General features: G+C 42.2%; 1 protein-coding gene across 2 annotated transcripts in view; it reads left to right on the top strand.

Annotated features, from left to right (window-relative positions):
• The window catches only part of Pdcd6 (programmed cell death 6), a 17,136-nt gene extending 15,797 nt beyond the window's left edge, over nucleotides 1-1,339 (top strand). For both annotated transcript variants that reach the window (XM_005356730.2, XM_005356729.2), the window contains exon 6: nucleotides 789-1,339. In XM_005356730.2, coding sequence (XP_005356787.1) covers nucleotides 789-887 — 99 coding nt within the window. In that variant the 3' untranslated portion in view covers nucleotides 888-1,339. The remainder of the gene's footprint in view (nucleotides 1-788) is intronic.
• Nucleotides 1,340-20,166: the final 18,827 nt, after the last annotated feature.

The raw sequence follows: 20,166 nt of genomic DNA, 5'->3' as shown, positions 1-20,166 counted from the left end.
AAAAAAAAAAAAAAAAAAAAAAAAAAAAAAAAAAAAAAAAAATTCCCTTGTGGAATAGAAATATTGAGAACATACTTAAGGTCTTCATAAGTTTATTCAAAATTGTTATGCACATAACCTAGTCTTACAAAATATGGTTGGAATCTGGGCATGGTAGCACCGTGCTTTTAATCCCAGTCCCCAACACTCTAGAGGCAAAGGCAGGTGGATGAATCTCTGAGTTCAAGAGCAGTCTGGTCTGCAGACCTAGTCCCAAGCCAGCTAGGGTTACATAGTGGGAGGGACCCTGTCTCAAAAACATAAAATAGCAACAAAATAAATGGAATAGAATGGTCTTGTTCATCTACCCCTGACCTGTCTGGATCCAAAGTCTGCTGAAGGGGAGGTGGGCTGGGGAGGCTGAGCCCTGCATGATGCTTATACATTACATGTAGTTAACCCTTCCCCCACTGCACCCTTCAACACATGTGCCCTTAGGGCATATAATTGAGGTCCAAACTGTAGTGTCTCTGTCCTGGGCTGCCCAGACCAGGTTCATGAGATGGTTGTGAAATATGAAGAAGGGCCTGTGTGGTATATAGTTGAGTAGATCTGCCATCCTTTGTTGCTCACAGAGGCACTGACTAGAGGTGCTCAAGACTACACCCGTGCTTTCCTGTGTGAATGCCATGCACTCTCCTTCTAAGAAGTAAGGGAATTGCTTTGCTTCTGAGATTGGGTCCTCGGGTGTCTTTTATTTAAGTACACTGTTCTGTGTAGTAAATTCTCAATGTCTATGCTTCTCCCAGAGGTTGACAGACATATTCAGACGCTATGACACGGATCAGGACGGCTGGATTCAGGTGTCTTATGAGCAGTATCTCTCCATGGTCTTCAGCATCGTATAACCAGGCCCTGTGAACAGCAAGCACAACATGCAAAAAGACTGGAAATGCCAAATCTCTTACCTGTGATAAAACAGGGCACAAGTGCAGTTAGATGCTGTTCTTCCCTAGGGTGTATAATTGATACTTGGGGACCTGGCTGTACATATGTGAATAACCCGGTTAGTGATTCTGTAGTGGCACCCTAGCTACACTGTTAGAATACAAACCTTGGATTTGCTGACTAAATGTGCCATGAGGTGAAACTTAATAATGGCTCGGGATTTCTGCTCTCAAACTATCATGTTCTTTTCTGGATGTCTCTAATTCTGTAGTTGAAATGCTTTTATTAGCCAATAGAATTTTAAAATAATATGAAACCTGCACAGAATGCTTTTCATGTGCCTTACTTTTTTAAAAAAGAGTTTATGTATTCATTGGACTATGTAACATAAGCAATAAAGTGATGATACAGACTGGTTGCCTACTTTTGGCGTTTTTTCTTTTTAATCAAACAGGTGGAAGAGATGTACCCATTGTTGATGCTCTAGTTGGCAGTGTGAACCGGGGAGAGTGGGGCCTAAAGTGAGGTAGACTAAAGTCTCATGCAACAGTCAACTTTATTGATTATCAGACAATTTATCAGACACTCTGAGGGTCAAGAATCACAAGAGTAAGGTGTTAATCACAAGGACAAGCCACAGGTGGAAAAACATGTTTTCCATGGAGGCATATAAATAATAACCGCTGAAGTAAACTCACCTTTGCCACACCTGGGAGGAGCACAAAAACACATTTCAAGAACAACTCTGTTTTGAAGAAACTGAGGTCACAAAACTCTTGTCTGGTTTTCTCACCAGCACTCAGAATTGTCAAATGACTTCATTCTTCTACTGTGTTCCAACACATATGTCTCTAAATTCACAGTCTCACATGTACTTTCCTACATGAAATTATGTCCAACAGACAAGCAGGATAGATGGGGTAGGAAGATGAGATTTAACCAATCAGAGATAAGAACCAAGTTACATTACCTTACACCAGCTCTGGGGTTAGGAACCCCTTCATGTCCCCTACTTGTCAACTCTGCTTAAAGGAAGTAGGTTATGCTTTAGGAGGGATAGAGGTATTAAGACAATTGGATAGATGTCAGAGATGAGAACCCATAGAGATCTATCCGTGTTTCTGGCCAAGGATGGCCCTGGGAGTTTGTTTCCTGTGCTATCTGGTTTATAAGACCACAGAGGGATGGGACTATATTCTGTGGTGGCAGAGTTGTGTTGCCCCATTATGGGAGTCTCCGGATGTGCTCTGAGGATCCATCCCTGTCGGTCATCTCCCAGACATTGACCCACACTAACAAATGACTCAAGGTCAGCCAATACACAATGAAGCCCATGATTCAGTAATGTAGGGTGCCTCCATCTATGTAAAGGCTACTACCTGGATCCATCTTCCACTTCTAGCCACCAGTCATGACTGCTCCCTCCCAGCTCTGCATCCATCCTCTTACAGCCTCAGCTGGCAGAACCATAATGCTTCTGCACTCACCTGTTCATGTTCATATGGCACCAAATATGAGGACCACATGTCTAAGTACTTGCATTGCACATCTGAGCATGGCCTACCTTAGTGCATGAATTGCTTACTTGAGTACCTGTATGTGGTTGTTTGAATGTAATTGGGCCTCATAATCTCAGGGAGCGGCACTATTAGGTGTGGTTTTGTTGGAGTGGGTATGGCCTTGTTAAAGGAAGTGTGTCACTGTGGGGAGGACTTTGAGGTTTCCTATGCTCGGGATACCACCCAGTGTCTCAGTTAACTTCCTGTTGCCTGCAGGAACACTCTCAGTTCCGGCACTGCATCTGCCTGTACGTCACCATGCTCCCTGCCGTGATGATAATGGACTGGAACTCTGAGTGAGCTATCCTAATTAAATGTTTTCTTTAAAAGTGTTGCTGTGGTCATGGTGTTTCTTCACAGCAATGAAAACCCTAACTAAGAAACTATCACACTTCTGAGTACCTGCACCAATAATATACCTTAGGTCCTGCTACATAATCCTGTGCCCCCACACCATACAACTGAGAAATTGCTCTACACATCTGAGTATCTGGTCCCTATAATTGAGTATCTGTACTGTATATCTGAGGACCCACCCATAGACACCTGAGGAACTGCTACACACATCTGAGTACTTGCACCACCTGAGAATTCACACAGCATATTTGAGCATCTGCTTTATATGCCTGAGTACTTCTACTGTACACCTGAAAGCCTGCCCCAAACCTGTACTGCACTCCTGAGTTTCTACATCACATAATCTTTGCATAACCTTTACTACATGCCTGAGAACCTGCTCTGCCCATCTGGGTATCTGCACCTCACATTAGAATGGAGTGCCTTGATTGCACATATGTGAGCTTATACCACACACCTGGGAGTGTGCCACACCCAAGAATGAAGTGCCTGTGCCACATATCTGGGTGTGCCTGTGTCATAACCCTGAGTAGAGTACCTGCCAGGGTCCAGTGCTGTCATTAGTAAGGCCTGAACTTGGATTCTTGACCTGAGCTGGGTATGATTTGGCTGGGTCACTTTCAGAAATTCAAAATAGCCTGGACTTAGGGTTCCAGCTGAGGTGGGTAGAGTGACAAATGGGCTGGAGACTGTGGGGTGGGGACTTTGCTGTTCTTTCAAAGGCTAGGGAAGGAAGTGACTCATGGGGTGTAGGAGGGTTAATGGCAAAGCAGGTGCCCACCTTACAAGAAGCAGTGCTCTGTTCTCCTAGTCCACCAAACTGCCCAGCACAGACTCCATCCAGCCTTTAGCAGAGAAAGCAAGAAAGCCTGTTGTAGGAAAACTGTTGAATGTTTATCTTCTGTACCCCCATGGGTTTGCTCAGCCTAGCCACATGGGGGCAGTGCAGTCACATCACGACGGGCCGTGCCCATCCAGGGCATTTGCAGAAGCAACAGGAATCCTAGGGCTGGCTAAAGTGGGTATCTGGAGGGAGTTTCCTGCAGGTTTGTATCCTTTGCTACTTCTTGTTCATTCAGAACTGGTTGTTAGGATATGGTGAATGGACAGCTGATGAGCAAAGGATGAGTGAGGAGCTGGCCATGGTGTTGACAAAGCCCTGCTAAGAGGAGGCAGCCTGCTAAGGAGAGATCAGGATATCTATCCTCTGGCCATGCTGACCAGCCATACGAACCAGTCATAATAGACACATGATTAAACACTATACAACTTTGCATGGTAAGAAACTACTTCAGACTCTGGAGCTGTCACTTGGATTCAAACTTCAGAAGATCGTACATGAAGAATGGTTAAGTTCGTCTATTCCTCCAGATGGGATAGTTAACACTCTGGTGATAAGAAGTGATGTTAACCTATAACTATTTTTATTAATAGTAGGAAATATGTCTTTTTCTCCCCTCTACTCATTGTAAAGATTGGGAATACCATCATGTCCCCAAGGACAAACTGGACACGCCAGGTCTATGTCTTACAAGAAGGAATTTCTTTTTAAACCTAATACCCATGACCTTTGGAAAGTTACTTGTCCCTTTCACATCCTGGCAGTTTAGTTAAACCAATGCCTGGTCTAGGCGGGGGTCCTGTAGAAAATCCCACCTCTCATGCCACAAACTCTTGGGTGTGCAGATTGGGGGACTGCCATTGCCACACTGCCCCCCCCCCCACCTTACACTGCATGCAGATGGGCAGCCTGGCAGGGTCTGGGTGGCTCTGGCTTGCCTTGGTTTTAGCACTTGTTGCTGCGATGAGCCTCACTCCCCGCTGTGGCTCCTGGCACCGCCACCACCTACAGCATCCTCCTTGGCCCCACAACATCCAGTGAACAATCATTTAGGGAATTTGGACTTTTGTTGTTGTTGTTGTTGTTCTGATTTTTTTTAACTACTTTCTGCTGTTAGCTGGGTAAAGTAATTTTTTAGAAGGGTAATCACAGCAATCTTTTGGGGGAATCTTGGTCCATAAAAACCATATTAATCTAGAAGGATTTCACAGGTCCTCATCTTATGTGGAAACAAAAGCAGAACCTCTTTTCCAAAGCAACAGATCCTTAGACCCAAATTTTAAAGTTAGGATACCTTTCTTAGCAATTCCCAGAATCAAATGTCTCTCTGTAATCCAGATTCAAATGTCTCTCTGTAATCCAGATTCTCTTTGTACATTTTATCTTTTTGAAACCTTTAATTCACCCTCCCACCTCCTCTTTATTACTTTTCTACTGACCAGTCTTTCAGAAGGCGACCCTCAGAGTGTCTCTAGTTCCCAATCTCAACTGTGCCTTCTGTGGCGCCTGCATCATGCGGAATTGCTATCGAGCAAGAGTCTGGGGATGAAAAAACATAGACACACATCCATCTTCAATTTATCCTCACTATTCCTGAGAATGATCTCTCAGGGATCCCTAGTTTCTGATCTTGCTGGAGCCTCCACTTGTAATACAATGTTTGCTCTACACGCTGTGTGCTACAGTATGGTTCGCAAGTCGGGCAAGGGGTTGGGGATTGAAAAACACACACACACACACACACACACACACACACACACACACACACACACGGGTAATGCCAAGAATGTCCCAAGAATGCTCCCTCTGTTGTGTCCCAGGGCAGCTTATATATGGTCTCCTTGACTAATGGCCACACCCTAACTCTTAACTGCAGGCCCACCAGAAACCACTCTCCTGCCATCAGGAACTCCTGAGGGTCTCGTGCTCAGAGAGACTGTAAAATCAATTGTTTGCTCAGAGCCACTGAAAGCATAGGAAAACAAGTTGTTTACTCCAATAGGCAGGGGGTCTGAGGATATTTAGGGTCTTGGGGCTCCACAGTCCCCAACAACTATGGACCAAGCATTCAAATATAGGAGTCTATAGTGTCACTTTCTTTTTAAGTTAAATTTATTTATTTATTTTTACATCCTGACTACAGTTTTCCCTCCCTCTTTTTCATCCATTTCCTCTCTCCACCTCCCCTCCCCATATCCACTCCTCTTCTATTTCTGTTCAGAAAGGAGCAGGTTCTAACAAGACATGGCGTATCAAGTTGCAGTAGGACTAAGCACCTCCCCCTTGTAGTAAGGCTGAGCAAAGCAACCCAGTATGAGGTTCCCAAAAGCCAGCCAAAGCATTAAAAACATCCTCTGTTCCCACTATCAGGAGTCCCACAGAAGACCAAGCTATACAACTATCACATATATGTAGAAGGCCTAGGTCAGTTCCATGCAGTCGCTCTGAATGTTGATTCAGACTCTGAGCTCTTATGAGCCCAGGTTAGTTATTTCTGTGGGTTTGCTTATGATGTCCTTGACCCCTCTGGCTCCTACAATTTTGCTTTTTTGACCTTCAGGTTGAACCCCAATTTCCATTTCTGAGTTTTTATTAATCATGCTCGAACAGAAAGGCTGCTTGTTTGTCCCAGCCACCCAGAGCTGAAATAATCACACAGAAACCATATTCATTAAAACACCTCTTGGCCCATTAGCTCTATCTTCTTATTGACTAACTCTTATATTAATTTAAGCCATTTCTGTTAATCTGTATATTGCCACGTGGCAGTGGCTTACTGGCAAAGATTCAGCATGGGTGACTTTGGTGGCTCCATTGTGTCTCTCCCTGACTCCACCCTTTTCCTCCCAGCATTCAGTTTTGTCTTCCCCACCTACCTACGTTCTGCCTTATCAACAGGCCAAGGCAGTTTCTTTATTCATTAATGAAAGCAACAAATAGACAGAAGGACCTCCTACATGAACCAACAACTCTGAGATTAAGAGTCTCATACTCTACCAACTGAGCTAGCTGGGCCAAGATGCACTCCTGGTGGGTGGACATGGACCTCATATGCCTGTGGCTGGGGCTTCTGCTTCTTCTGCCGGTTGTGGCCACCCTGGATTTCTGATACCACCACCAGGAAGGAATGAAGGCATAAAGAGGGTTGCCCAGAACTATAGTTCAGTCGTGCACTTGTGCAGCATCAGGAAATCTGTGAGCGGTAGAAACCTGTGGATTCTCATTGTGTGGCAGTCTCCAAAGGAACACAGAGTTAGAATTCCAGAGTTCAGATACATGGCTAATACGCCTGGGGATGAGGCTGTGGAATGAGAATTGCTGATCCACCTGATCGATATCACAGGAAAGATGCCAAAATCACACATCTAATTAATAGCACTCAGATCCACATCATGCTTCCATGAACCCAGATGGATTTGAAGTTGTCAAGAAATGCAGCAATTATTCAGTATCAGAAGGGAAAATTACGATTGTGACCTGAACAGAAACTTCCCTGATATTAACCAAAGGTAATGAAACATATTCATAGCATACAGAGGAGAAACCCACATCATGTAAGTACAGACTAGTCCCTGTGTCCAGGAAACACTGCTGAGGAATCCAGAGTCATCTTGATGTGGAATACCCTAAGAGTTAGGGCTTCCAGCACGGGGTGCTCTATCTGCTGTGTTCCTGGCTTTAAAGGTAGTACTTTCTTTTGAAGGGTTATCTCTACAGAGACTTGAGACTGTGAGAACATCTAAGATTGATGACCTATACCCTGAAGGTATCAAGGACCAAGTGTTCTGCTGTACTTGGTAAAGACATCCTCAATTTTTATTCCAGTTATTCCAGGAATCAATAGTGAAGCTCCCCTTCCTGTTGGTTCTGAGGAGACAAAGTAAGTGTGGTGGGACTTGTATTTGTCTTGAGATATAAAGGTTGTCTTCCCACAAAAGAGGAGTGAAGCTCTTTCTGTAAAGTTCCAAAGGTCCTGAAAGTGACAGCAAAGCCCGAATTCTTAGGGTACTTATGAATGCCAGTTCCCTGATCAGCAGGCTGTGTATAGCAGAACTTCTCTCTGCCTCTTCATTACACCTGCAGTTCTGTTTGCTCCAGATTATAAAAAAAAAAAACACTGCACGCCTGTTAACAAAGCTATACAAGAATCACAAACATCTTGAAAATTTAAAAGAAGAAAAATGAAGTTTACTGTAACCTCACTTCTAGCAAACCAAAATTTTCTATGCATAGTTTACATTACCAAAAAGCGTATCAAGATAATAATCAATGATTAAAAACATGGTAGTGTATCTGCACATTGATGCCCAAATCCAAAGAGGAATACATTTACTCAGTCCCTGTTCCTGAGCCTATGTTTTCTGTCAGGCAGAGATGTTTACAGAATCGAGAACAGAATAGAGCTATCCCAAATCCCCAGATTTGTTGGTGGAACTCACACACGAGAAGATGTTAGCTGTTCAGTTTCAGAGCTGTGCATGGAAAAGACAAGGTACCTTTCGCCTCTGTGCTCTCAGGAGCAGTCCCTTGCGAGATTCTAGAGAACGCCTTCTGACCAAGCAGCTGGTGCGGGGCAGGGAGCAAACTAGGGTAACCGGGAACGTGACTGAATGGACAGTGACATGAAGGTGTGTCCCAGGAACTGGAAACAAGGGCAGAGTCAAAATCAGGACTGGTTGCCTAAATGGAAGGCCTGATGAGGACTAGAACATGGAGGGCGGATTGCCCACGTGAGAGCTTCAGAGACTCCATGGAAGGTACCTTGAGCTTGCTAGCAGGCGTCCTGATACCTACGCCAGGCAGGACAACAGAACAGGTACGTTTAAGGGCTGAACCTAACCATGTGATGTCCTGAAAAGCTTCAGATGAGAATGTGCCCCCAAAGGACCCCAATGTGTCTAATATGTCTCTTGGGTAAGTTCTGTGTCAGAAAGAAACAAACTAATATTTTATACTTCGTGAAGTATAAAAATACTGCATTTTTAATCTTTTTGATTCTCCAAACAACTGCATAGATCAGGCTAGGAGGGTCACATTAAATCCAGGTTACCTATTCTGATCTCATTCTCTGACCCTAGGGTCCAAGGAGCCCCAACCCACAACTCTGCAACATGGAGGAGACTACTTGGACCTCCTCATGCCCAGGTGAAATTTGGTGCACAAACTGGGAATTTGAGAGGCCCAGGGTAAAATCACATATAGGCACAAAGACCTCGGAGGATCGCGTGGACTCAAAGGGCAGGCGGTGCCACTGTAACCAGGCAGTCAGACCTGGGAACCCCTGATATTCAAAGGGCATGGGGCAGATAGAGCTGAGGACTTGCGTGCGCCCCCTGCCGCTTTTCCCTTGCTCCTGCAGCTCCGGGCGGGGCAGGGCGGCTCGCGTGCCGGGGTGGGGCTTTCCTTCTCAAGTCCTGAGGGCAGGTCCCAGAGATGAGAGAGCTGACAGTTCCCGGCCTCTGCGGCTCCCTCAGCGGGCGCGCCCAATCTTCCGCGCCCCGCCTGCCCCGGGTAAGTGCTCCTGGGTTTCAAGGGATCTCTGGTCTTTGCCTCTGCAGTAGCCACTCTGGGATTTTCCTGCTTGGTCCGGGGCTTCTTCTCCGACTCCTTCTTGCGTCTGGGGGACGCAGAATTGCTCAAAGTGGTGGACACTGCAGGGGCGTCTCGCTTGACATCCGAAATTTTTGAGGGAAGCCAGTCAGGTTCCACGGTTTGAGGACCTTAATTTCCCCAACTTGGGTATCTTGTCCCCAACCCCCTTCACTCTTGCAATGCAAATGAGCATAACCTGTCCCGCATTAGGGAGTTCTTTGCCCTGGACCTAATATCTTTTAAAAGTTTTTGCAGATGCTGGCAAAGGGCGCCCCACAGTCCGCCTCAGCCATTCCCAGTCCTGGGGCACCACGGGCACAGCCAGTGGAAGTGGCGCAGCCAGCTCCTTCATAGAGATCCGAGGACAGTAACCTGGGACTCACATTTCGGAGGGAATTACATTCCAGGAATTCACCAGTTAGTGGCTTCAGAAATATCTGTCCCTGCCAATCTTGAGTGGCAGAAAATCCCAGAGTGTGGCTCCTTTCAGAAAGGGGCAGGAACCCTGGTGTTGCTGGAAATCTGCGTGGCATGAACCCTGAAGTCCTCAGCTCCTGTGTTGCTCTTGTAATTCCAGTTATGGAACCCTATCCCAGCTGGAGATGACCGTCAGCTCCCACTCCCCGCCTCAGGGAGTCTCTTGGAGGAGGCACAGATCTTTCTAACTGTGGCTACCCCTTATCCAGGGTGGGAGGTATAGCTTGGCTTCTCAGGAGTGTGTCCAGCTAAACTTAAAGGCCCTGCTCTAGAAGTTTCTGTGTGCACCTTGGGCATTATATCCCAGAGTTTAGGGTACTGGACACTGTAGCTGGACTTCTTCTGGTCTGGTCAGTGGGTCCATAGAAGGAGACACTCTTGGCCTCAGAGCCTAGTTCACTTTTTCGCCTGCCTTGGTATGAGACCTTGCTGCAGTATGCAGTGACTGTCTCCGTCATGGGAAGGTGCTGATTATTCCTGACTGGATTCCATGTTCCGCTTAATGAAGCAGCCTCATGAGGTGTCTGTTGTCAACCATCTTACCGAAGAAGAAATGGGAGTAAACAATTTGCCTGTGCCTTAACAGGACGGACAGTGTTTGTGTTCAAAACACGTATGTCCTTTCCACCCTGCCTTCCCAGTAGTTGAACATGGTCTCAGGGTTACCATGAATGCAAGACTAGAAAGAAGACTGAACTATTGCTACCATGCACACAGGAGACTGCTTTTTATTTCTACTTTCTAGTTATCTGTGATATAAAGTGAACAACTGTTACTTTTGCTTGAGAAGTTTGGTCAGCTTATGTCTTAGTGGGTAGACGATCCACAGGCCAGAGAGGGCAGGCCCTGCTGTTAGCACAGGGTTTTCCTATGAAGAGCACTCACATGTCTGCTGCCCATGACCCCATGGCTCACCTCTGGATACCAAAAAGACCCTATTCTGGGCCACCAAGAGTCCATTGTGGAGGGTCTCCTCAAACAGTCTTCATTGAAAAAATGTCTCCTATCTGCTTCTAACGTCTGGAAAAGAGATGTAGTTGACCACAAGGGACATTTGTGTGTAGTTGTTCTGATCCTTTGGAGAAGGACACACAGCCTTTGGTAAAATAGAGTGGTCAGTTGCAGTGATGCTAACTCTATGCTGGGGACATAGGCAGAGAGCAAGGTGCATCAAAGCAGTTGTTTGGAAAGACTTCGCGGAGACTTGCTGTGGATGCCAGCAAGTGGCTTCTTGTGCTCTCTACTGTATAGGGTATAGAGCAGCATTTATCAACTCTTTGTGCTTTTTGAAAGAACCTGCATTTTAGGACTGTTCTTCACATTTCAGCAGAGATATCTAGGAACATATTCCTGGCTAGAGGGATCACCAGCAAGAGGCTGTTTATGAGTCTAGTCAGGCTTATGCCACACCCAGATTGTAGCCCTTGTTGCAGTACCTGCTGTATGGCTGTATGCAGTGCCTTCTGTTGTTGCCTCTGTGTTCCTACATGCTATTGGTTGCCTCCATTCTAGTTCTCTTCCTGCCCTGGCACTCATTCCTGCCCATGGCAGGAATTTGGCCACAAGGCCGGTCAAGCTTGTGGTGCTGGGGCTTGGGTTCTTCTAGGATGTAAGAGTAATCCCCTTTCTTCACTTTATTTGACCCGTAGGGTAGTCCAGTGGGTGGTGTGTGTGTGTGTGTGTGTGTGTGTGTGTGTGTGTGTGTGTGTGTGTGTCCCCCTCTGAGGGTGTCAGAAAGCATCTCTGGCCTGTTCTCTGGGACCAGGCCTGGGTGTGGCTTGGAAGTTTCCTGTCTGAGTTGTAAGTCCCTTGCAGATGCAGTGAGATGGCTTTATATGCTGGCCTCCAGCCACTGCTTACCCAACCTGGTTTCTTGGAGAATTCCACTGACTAGGCGTGTGGCTGGACATAGGCTGAGACCAGCATCTCACAGGCATTCCTGGGAAGGTGGGCCATCGGAATGTCATCTCACATCCTCATCCCTTCCCACAGGTATCTCTCGTGCTCCAGCTCATAGCCACACTCACTACCCATCCATCCATCCAAACCCTCCTGCTCCTTCATCCCCACTTCCTTAGGTATCCTCCCATTCAATCTGAAGATTTTCCTCTGATCTCATCACTCCTGCAGCTTCCTTCCCTCCCCTATTTTTTTGTTGTTACATTGTAGTAGTTTCTTGGCCCATCTGTGCTACAACTTGTCAAGGTTTTCTGTCATTCGGTGCATCATCCTTTTACTTTCTTTTTAAATTAAAAAATGTTTTATTTTGTATTTTGTGTGGATGAGTGTTTTATCTGCAGTGATTTATGAGCGCCACATGCATGCCTACCATTGGTTGTAAGCTACCATGTGGTACTGGAAACCACACCCAGGTCCTCTGCAAGAGTAACAAATGCTCCTGACCCCAGAAACATCTCTCTAGCACTTCCTTTTATTTATTGATAGTGTACTTTTAGGCAAACGTTTTATTTTGATGAAATCCAATTTATCCTCTATTTTTATTTTTTTAATTGTGTTTTTAATGCTAAAACTAAGAATATTGTCACATTTAAGAACAGGAAGGCTTATATTATTTTGTTTGTTGCAATCCTTATGTTTTTGAGACTGCTGAAGCTTTAACTCTTACATTTAGGTCTTTACTTAATATTGGATATTTTTTTCAAGTAGTGTCAGACAGGTGTCCAGTCTTACTCTTTAGCAAGTGGATATTTATTGTTTTGATGAGACGTTGTCTTCCTCATTGGGTAAGCTTGGAACTATGTTGAAAGTCAGCTGACCACAGTATGACCATTCTTGTACCACACGTTCTCTCTTCTTAAAACTTAAAAACCTACTTATTAATTAATTTATTTGTGTTCTACAAGGGGGTCTTGTTATATAGCTGAAGCTGACCTTGATCAGGATCCTTCTACCTTACTATCTCAAGTTTTGGGGTTACATAAGCTCATGACCAGACCAGCTCCTCTGTCTTTCTAAAATCAGATTCTCTGGAGTTGGAGTTACAGGTGCTTGTAACTCACCTGATGTGGTTGCTGGGAACCAGACTTGGGTCCTGTGCAAGAGTAGTAAGCTCTCCTAACCAATGCACCATTCCTGTGGCCCCTTCTGCATCCTTTAATAAAGAAATATTCAAGCCTCTTACAAAGATGAGAAGAATTTTACTATAGCCACTTTGTCCCACTTTGTTTACAAACCAACACAGGTAGCTAATTATCAATATTGGCAGACATGGCTTTATTTGAGCATTATTCTGCCAACCAAGTTGTCTAGACTCCACTTTCCTCCCAAACAATTATGTAGAAGTGAATCCTTTGCATGCATGTGTTTCTAGAATATTTGTATATTTGTATGATCATTTCTTAGATTGATTCAATTTTCAACTTTAATTTGATTAAATTTAATAGTAAGTATTAATACTAGAGCAACTATAAAGGTGCTCAGAACTCAGAAGGGAACTCAGAAGAGTACCCTGGTGTAGTGGGAGAGTACCTTAGGAGGGTCCTTTTGCAGAGATGGTGTTCAAGCTTTTTATGAAAAATGATTCAACCCTACAGGTGGCAGAGGAAGTTGCTAAGTTTTCTAGCCTCTGTAGTGCCAAGCAAGAGCTAAGAGAAAAATTGGTTCCAGAACCAACAAAGAACCCCTTGTCTTCCAGGGTCCCTACGGTGCCCTCTCCTGCAGGCATAACATCATGTTCACTCTAAATAGAAGTACTCCAAGAACCCAATATCTTCATGCTGAGCAGGCAAAAGTGACTTGGAACCTAAAAACAGCAGGTGGATAGCCAATCTGTTTCCCAGTATTTCTATACCACCTCTTGGATGGTTTCTTCCGTGTTGACTTTTGGTATACACAACTCATAAATCTCACAATAGACAATCATTATTGTTGTTTAAAATATCAGCTATTGTTTTATTTATTTAGTTTTAAAGGTGTGTTGTGTGTATGTATTTGTGTGTGTGTGTTTTTGTGCATGCACGCACACGTGTATGCCAGTCAACAGAGGCCAGGAGAAGACATTAGATCCCATGAATTGGGATTATAAATGGTTAAGAGCTTCCTTACGTGGGTACTGGGAACTGAACTCTGGTCCTCTGAAAGATCATCAAAGTTTCTTAAGTACCTCTTCAGTACCTCATTTCAAAACTTAAAAAACAAAAGAATTTGAAAGGCAATATGTAGAATTCTAAGTTATATCATCTTTTTTTAAAAGTGCTTTAACTTGGTTCCTTCTGAATCTTTCTGTTTTCATTCATTCTGATGTTGTTGCTGTCCTTTATTGTTGTATTTTACTGTATCAAATATTGTAGTATTTGGATTTTAAAATTATTTTATTTGTCACAGATTATGAGTGAGTTGGATATGAAGCAATTTGGATACTTCAGTGTAATCTTCCTCATGTTTTTTTTTTGTGCTTGAGCTTCACTGAGCTGCTTGGGTCTGTAGTTATAGTTTTCATCATATTAACTTTTTTTCTGATATCCCTTTAATCTTTCCTGATTTCTAGAGGCCTACTTACACATGTCAGGACTTTATAAATACTATTTAATTTTTACTTGGGTGTTATTTTAAATGTTATAACTTTTTAAAAAGAACTAAATTCCATTGGTTTATTGCCAGGATATAGTTGTATGATTAACTTTTGTATATTGTACTTTTAGCTTTTGACATTGCTTAATAGTTAATTATATGAAGTTTCTTTGTTTGTTTGTTCTGAGACAGGATCTAACTACATAACTTTGATGTGCCTAGACCTTACTATGCAGACTAGGCTGTCCTTGAACTCATAGAGATCTGCCTGCCTCTGCTTTCCCAGTGCTGGGGTTAAAGGTGTGTGCCACTAAAGCCAGATTGTAGGACATTTTTCAAAAGTGTTTTTTTTTCTCTTTGGGGGAATTTTCTATAGGTACCATCACATTTCTTGTGATGAGATGAAGTTTGAATTCTTTCTTTCCAAGTTTTATTACTTTTGTTTATTTTTCTTACCTTATTTCTCTGGCTAATCCACAATATGATATGTGATAGGAGTAGAGAAACACAACATATGTGTTTGTTCCTGATTGTGGGGGACGACTTGGTAGGATGCTAACTGTAGACTTTCTGGAGATGTTCTTCATTGAGTTTCTTACATTGCCTTCTATCCATAGCTTTAGGTGAGGTTTTTAGTGATCATAATTGAATTTGGGTTTTGTCAGATGATTTTTGTAGGTATTAAGATCATATTTTTCTTTAGTTTATTAATTGATTCTTGAGACTTGAAAAAAGAAGCACTGACTTCTTTGGATAAAATCCATTGAGGCCTGATGTATTTTGTATTGCTGGATTCTATGAGCTAATATTTAATTGAGGGTTTCTGTATCTATGTTCACAAAGGACACTGACATATAATTTTCTTATTTTGCAATACCTTTGCTTTGATAGCAGAACAGGGCTGAACTCACAGATGAGTATTGTTTAGTTTTTCTACCAGAAACAATAGAGATGGACTTATTTATATTTTAAATTAGTGGACTATATCAGGAAAGTTATTTGGGCTTGAGCTTTTTTATTGTGATGTAGAACTATCTAAGTTATTTGTTTTTATTGAGAGAATTTTAATAGTTTGTGTCCTTGAAGGAATTGCTCCATTCCATTTAAATTGTTGAATTTATGGGGGAAATTATTTGTCCTAGTGTGATTATTCATGTCTGGGCAGCCAGGAAAGGAACAAGCAGTCTCTGCTTACAGGCATAAGACAAAAGAATATCTAGGGACAAAGAAAAACTAACCAAGTTGCCAATCTTCTAAGAAAACATGGTAATCCTAAGTGTGCGTACTCCCAACAACGAGCACAATTAAGAAAATGGTTCATCACATAAGCTTCTCTCACTGATCCAACAATAAACAGGACATCATTACAGACACAGAATTCACAAATGACAGCTGACTGGAACTCAGGGGAGCTGAGCTACAATACACATCTTTCAACACCACCAGAATACACATTAGTCCTGTGCACATGGAACATAGAACAAGACAGACTTTACTGTAAAATTTACATAGTCCCTAATAAATCCAAAATGACAGAAATCATACAAAGTGTGTTTTCTGATATAGTGAAATTAAACTAGAAAAACATCTGAAAAACTTCCAAATATTTGGAAAATAAGGAACTCATAATTTTAAAAAATAGAAATAAATAAAAATGAAAACATGAACACATCAAACTTTGTGAGAAACAGCGGAAAGTGCTTGTTAGAAAAATAAAATGTATCAAATAAATAATCTAAGCTTTTAACTGAAGTAACTGGAACAGGAAAAAAAGCCTAAATCAAGCAGGATAGAAACAAGGCAGAGAAGACATGAAACTTAAAACATAAAAATGAAGAAAAATTAAAATAATAGTTGGATCTTAAAAGATCAACAAAATTGGCAAACCTTTATTCAGAATGATCAGAAGTATAAAAATCATAGACTACCAGAATCAGAAATGAGAGGACATTGACATAGATAGATCCCGTAGACATTGGGAAGACTATAAGAGAGTACCGCTATGAACTGAACTGTGTCCCCCAAGATCCATATATTAAAGCTGCAGCTCTACATATGGACTTGAGGCATGAACGGAGGGACTAAGGAAGTGAGGGCATTGGGTATATCCCATAGTTCCACAGAGTTGTGCTCTTAGGAAAGGAGCAAAAGACTCTGGAGTTCTTTCTCTCACCACTTCATGAAGACACAGGAAAACAAGGCTATCTATCAGCCAGGAAGATGCTATCATGAAAAACTGAATTGAATAGGATCTTGGTTTTCGATGCCCATTTTCCAGACCTGTGAAGTGTGAAGGTCTGCTCTTTAATCCTCCCAGGTTGTGACATTAATTACAACACTGTTTGGCCAGTGTCTCAGGCACATTTCTAGCTAGCTCTTACATATTTTTTTAATTTTTAAAAATTTATTCTTTGGTAATTTCACACATGAATACAATGTATTTAGATAATATTCCCCACACTGATTCCACCTCCTGTTTTGCCCAGACCTGACCCCATCCCTATTCTTTTCTTTTCCTTTCTCTTCTTTTCTTTTAACAAGAGCATGAGACTTCTTTTATTTTAAAGCATTCAGATGTCAAAGTCATAGAAACTTAGTATTTATTGAACTGCTACCTCAGATGAGGGACTTTTTAGAATTAATAAGCTCTGGGAGCCCCAACTTGTCAGACCCTCAGTGATTATGAAGAAAGTACATCTTTGTGAGCATGACAAGACCTCTAAAGACCCCGAAGCCAAAACTTCTAGGGAACAAGGAGCATTGCTTATCCACTTAGAGTGTGATCATGCAGTCTTCGTGTGGTCCATGTGGACTGAGCAGATGGCAGCTGGGGATGGTACTCACTTCTCATCTCTGAGTATTTAGAGCTCAATATATTCACACTGTCTTTGAAGAATTACAGAACTGGTAGGAACAGCAATTTTAGAAGGGATTTATACGACTTCACAAGTACAAATCCTGCTAATGTCCACAACAGTACTTAGAGTAAACATCAGGTTATGGTGCCATGGATTGTGCCCACCCAGAAGATGAACTATCTTTTAAGTTAAGTTACCTCTGAATACATTGGCCACAGCCCTTGAAACATGTTTTTTTCATTTGGCCCTAACAGTATATTCTTTACTGAGGTGAGTTTTCATGCCTGTGCCACATCCTCTTATCCAGGACTGATGCATTCATCTAATATTGGCTACTAATGGCATAGAGTTAAAAAAATCTTTTCCAGGCTAACTTTCTGTTAAGTAGGAGCAGCCTAAGTTGGGAAACTGCTTCACTGTCACTCTTTTTTTTTAAATCACTAGTTAACGATTTTATTTATTTATTTATTTATTTATTTATTTATTTATTTATTTATTTATTTTGGTTTTTCGAGACAGGGTTTCTCTGTGGCTTTTGGAGCCTGTCCTGGAACTAGCTCTGTAGACCAGGCTGGTCTCGAACTCACAGATCCACCTGTCTCTGCCTCCCAAGTGCTGGGATTAAAGGCGTGCGCCACCATTGCCCGGCTGATTTTATTTATTTTTAATTGTTTTTATTGAGCTATATATTTTTCTCCACTCCCCTCCCTTTCTCTCCCCTCCTCTCCTACCCTCTCCCATGCTCCCAATTTACTCAGGAGATCTTGGTTTTTTTTTTTTCTACTTCCAAGTAGATTAGATCTGTTAGGATCCTCATTGTCATCTAGGTTCTCTGGGATTGTGAATTGTAGGTTTTCTTTTTCTTTGCTTTATGTCTAAAAGCCACTTATGAGTGAGTACATATGATGTATGTCTTTCTGGGTCTGACTTACCTCACTCAATATGCTGTTTTCTAGATCCATCCATTTGCCCCCAAATTTCAAGATGTGATTATTTTTTTTTCTTCTGTGTAGTACTCCATTGTGTAAAAGTGCCACATTTTCCTTATCCATTTTTTGGTCAAGGGACATTTAGGTTGTTTCCAGGTTTTGGCTATGACAAACAATGCTGCTATGAACATAGTTGAGCACATGTCCTTTTAGTACAATTGAACATCCTTTGGATTTATACCCAAAAGTGGTATTTCTGGGTCTTGAGGAAGATTGTTTCATAATTTTCTGAGAAATTGCCATATTGACATCCAAAAAGTCTGTATCAGTTTGCACTCCCACCATCAATGAAGGAGTGTTCCCTTTACCCCACATCCTCTCCAGTATAAGTTGTCATCGGTGTTTATTATCTTGGCCATTCTTACAGGTGTAAGATAGAATCTCAGAGTTGTTTTGATTTGCATTTCTCTGATAGATAAAGATGTTGAACATTTCCTTAAGTGTCTTTCAGCTATTTTAGATTCCTCTGTTGAGAGTTTTCTGTTTAGACCTATACCCATTTTTATTGTATTATTTGTTCTTTTGATGACCAATTTCTTGAGTTATTTGTATATTTTGGAGATCAGCCCTCTGCCTAATGTGGGGTTGATGAAGATCTTTTCCCATTGTGTAGGCTGCCATTTTGTCTTGTTGATCATGTCCTTTGCTTTACAGAAGCTTCTCGGTTTTCAGGAGGTCCCATTTATTAATTGTTTCTCTCAGTGTCTGTGCTACTGGGGTTCTATTTAGGAAGTGGTCTCCTGTGCCAATGCATTCAATTGCACTTCCCACTTTCTCTTCTATGCAGTTCAGTGTGGTTGGCTTTATGTTTTGAGGTCTTTGATTCATCTGGACTTGAGTTTTGTGCATGGCAATAGATATGGATCTAATTTCATTCTTCTACATGTTGATATCCAGTTATGCCAGCACAATTTGTTGAATATGCTTTCTTTTTCCATTTTATATTTTTTGCTTCTTTGTCAAAAATCAGGTATTCATAGGTGTCTGGATTGATATTTGGGTCTTTAATTAGGTTCCATTGGTCCTCCTATTGTTTTATTGTTTTATACCAATACCGGACTGTTTTTATTACTGTAGCTCTGTAGTTAGAGGTTGATGTCAGGGATGATAATGCTTCCAGAAGTTTCTTTGTTGTACAGGATTGTCTTGGCTCTCCTGGGTTTTTTGCTTTTCCATATGAAGTTGAATATTGTTCTTTCAAGGTCTGTGAAGAATTTTGCTGGGATTTTGATGGGAATTGCATTGAATCTCTAGATTGCTTTTGATAAGATTGCCATTTTAACTATGTTAATCCTATCTACCCAAGAGCATGGGAGATCTTTCCATTTTCTGGTGTTTTCTTCAATTTCTTTCTTCAAAGATTTAAAGTTCTTGTTATATACATTTGTTTGGTTAGAGTTACTCCATGATATTTTATGTTATTTGTGGCTATTGTGAAAAGTGATGTTTCTTTGATTTTGTTCCCAGCCCATTTATCATTCATGTAAATGAGGGCTACTGATTTCTTTGAGTTAATCTTGTGTCCTGCTACATTACTGCTACCCATTTCTATCAATCTATGTATCACCACAAGGTCATGGCCTACCAGTAGGCATCTATCTCCTTAAGCAGCTACATGGCATCTCTTTGACTCCACCTACTCTCTCTAGCTCTCTTTGTTTGGATTTCCAAATAGGTTTTGCTCTGCTATGCCAATGGCCAATGGTATAAAAATATTCCTAGCCTACAGACGGGAATCCCACATCATATGCCTTGCATGCTACCTAGCTGTGTGATTAGTGAGTTTTCTCTTTCTCTGCCTGCCTCCCTTAATCTTCAAAAGAGATCAATCACGTAGTTCTGAAAATTTCACTGTCACTTCCAGGCTTAGAAATGGTACCTCTTCCAGATATATGATACACACATGAGGTCAAATCAGGGCTATCCATTTACATTCTCAGGCTACTGGGGCAGGGGGTGTGCGACAGGGGTCTAAGGGAAATTGTGAAGGCTCAGATGGCCTCACTACTAGAAATATCAAGATTCTATGACATGAT

Source organism: Microtus ochrogaster, chromosome 19, assembly GCF_000317375.1.
Source record: "Microtus ochrogaster isolate Prairie Vole_2 chromosome 19, MicOch1.0, whole genome shotgun sequence".
NCBI classification, from domain to species: Eukaryota; Metazoa; Chordata; class Mammalia; order Rodentia; family Cricetidae; genus Microtus; species Microtus ochrogaster.
The sequence above is the reverse complement of the archived record's forward strand: the minus strand, read 5'-3'. Positions and strand labels throughout refer to the sequence as shown.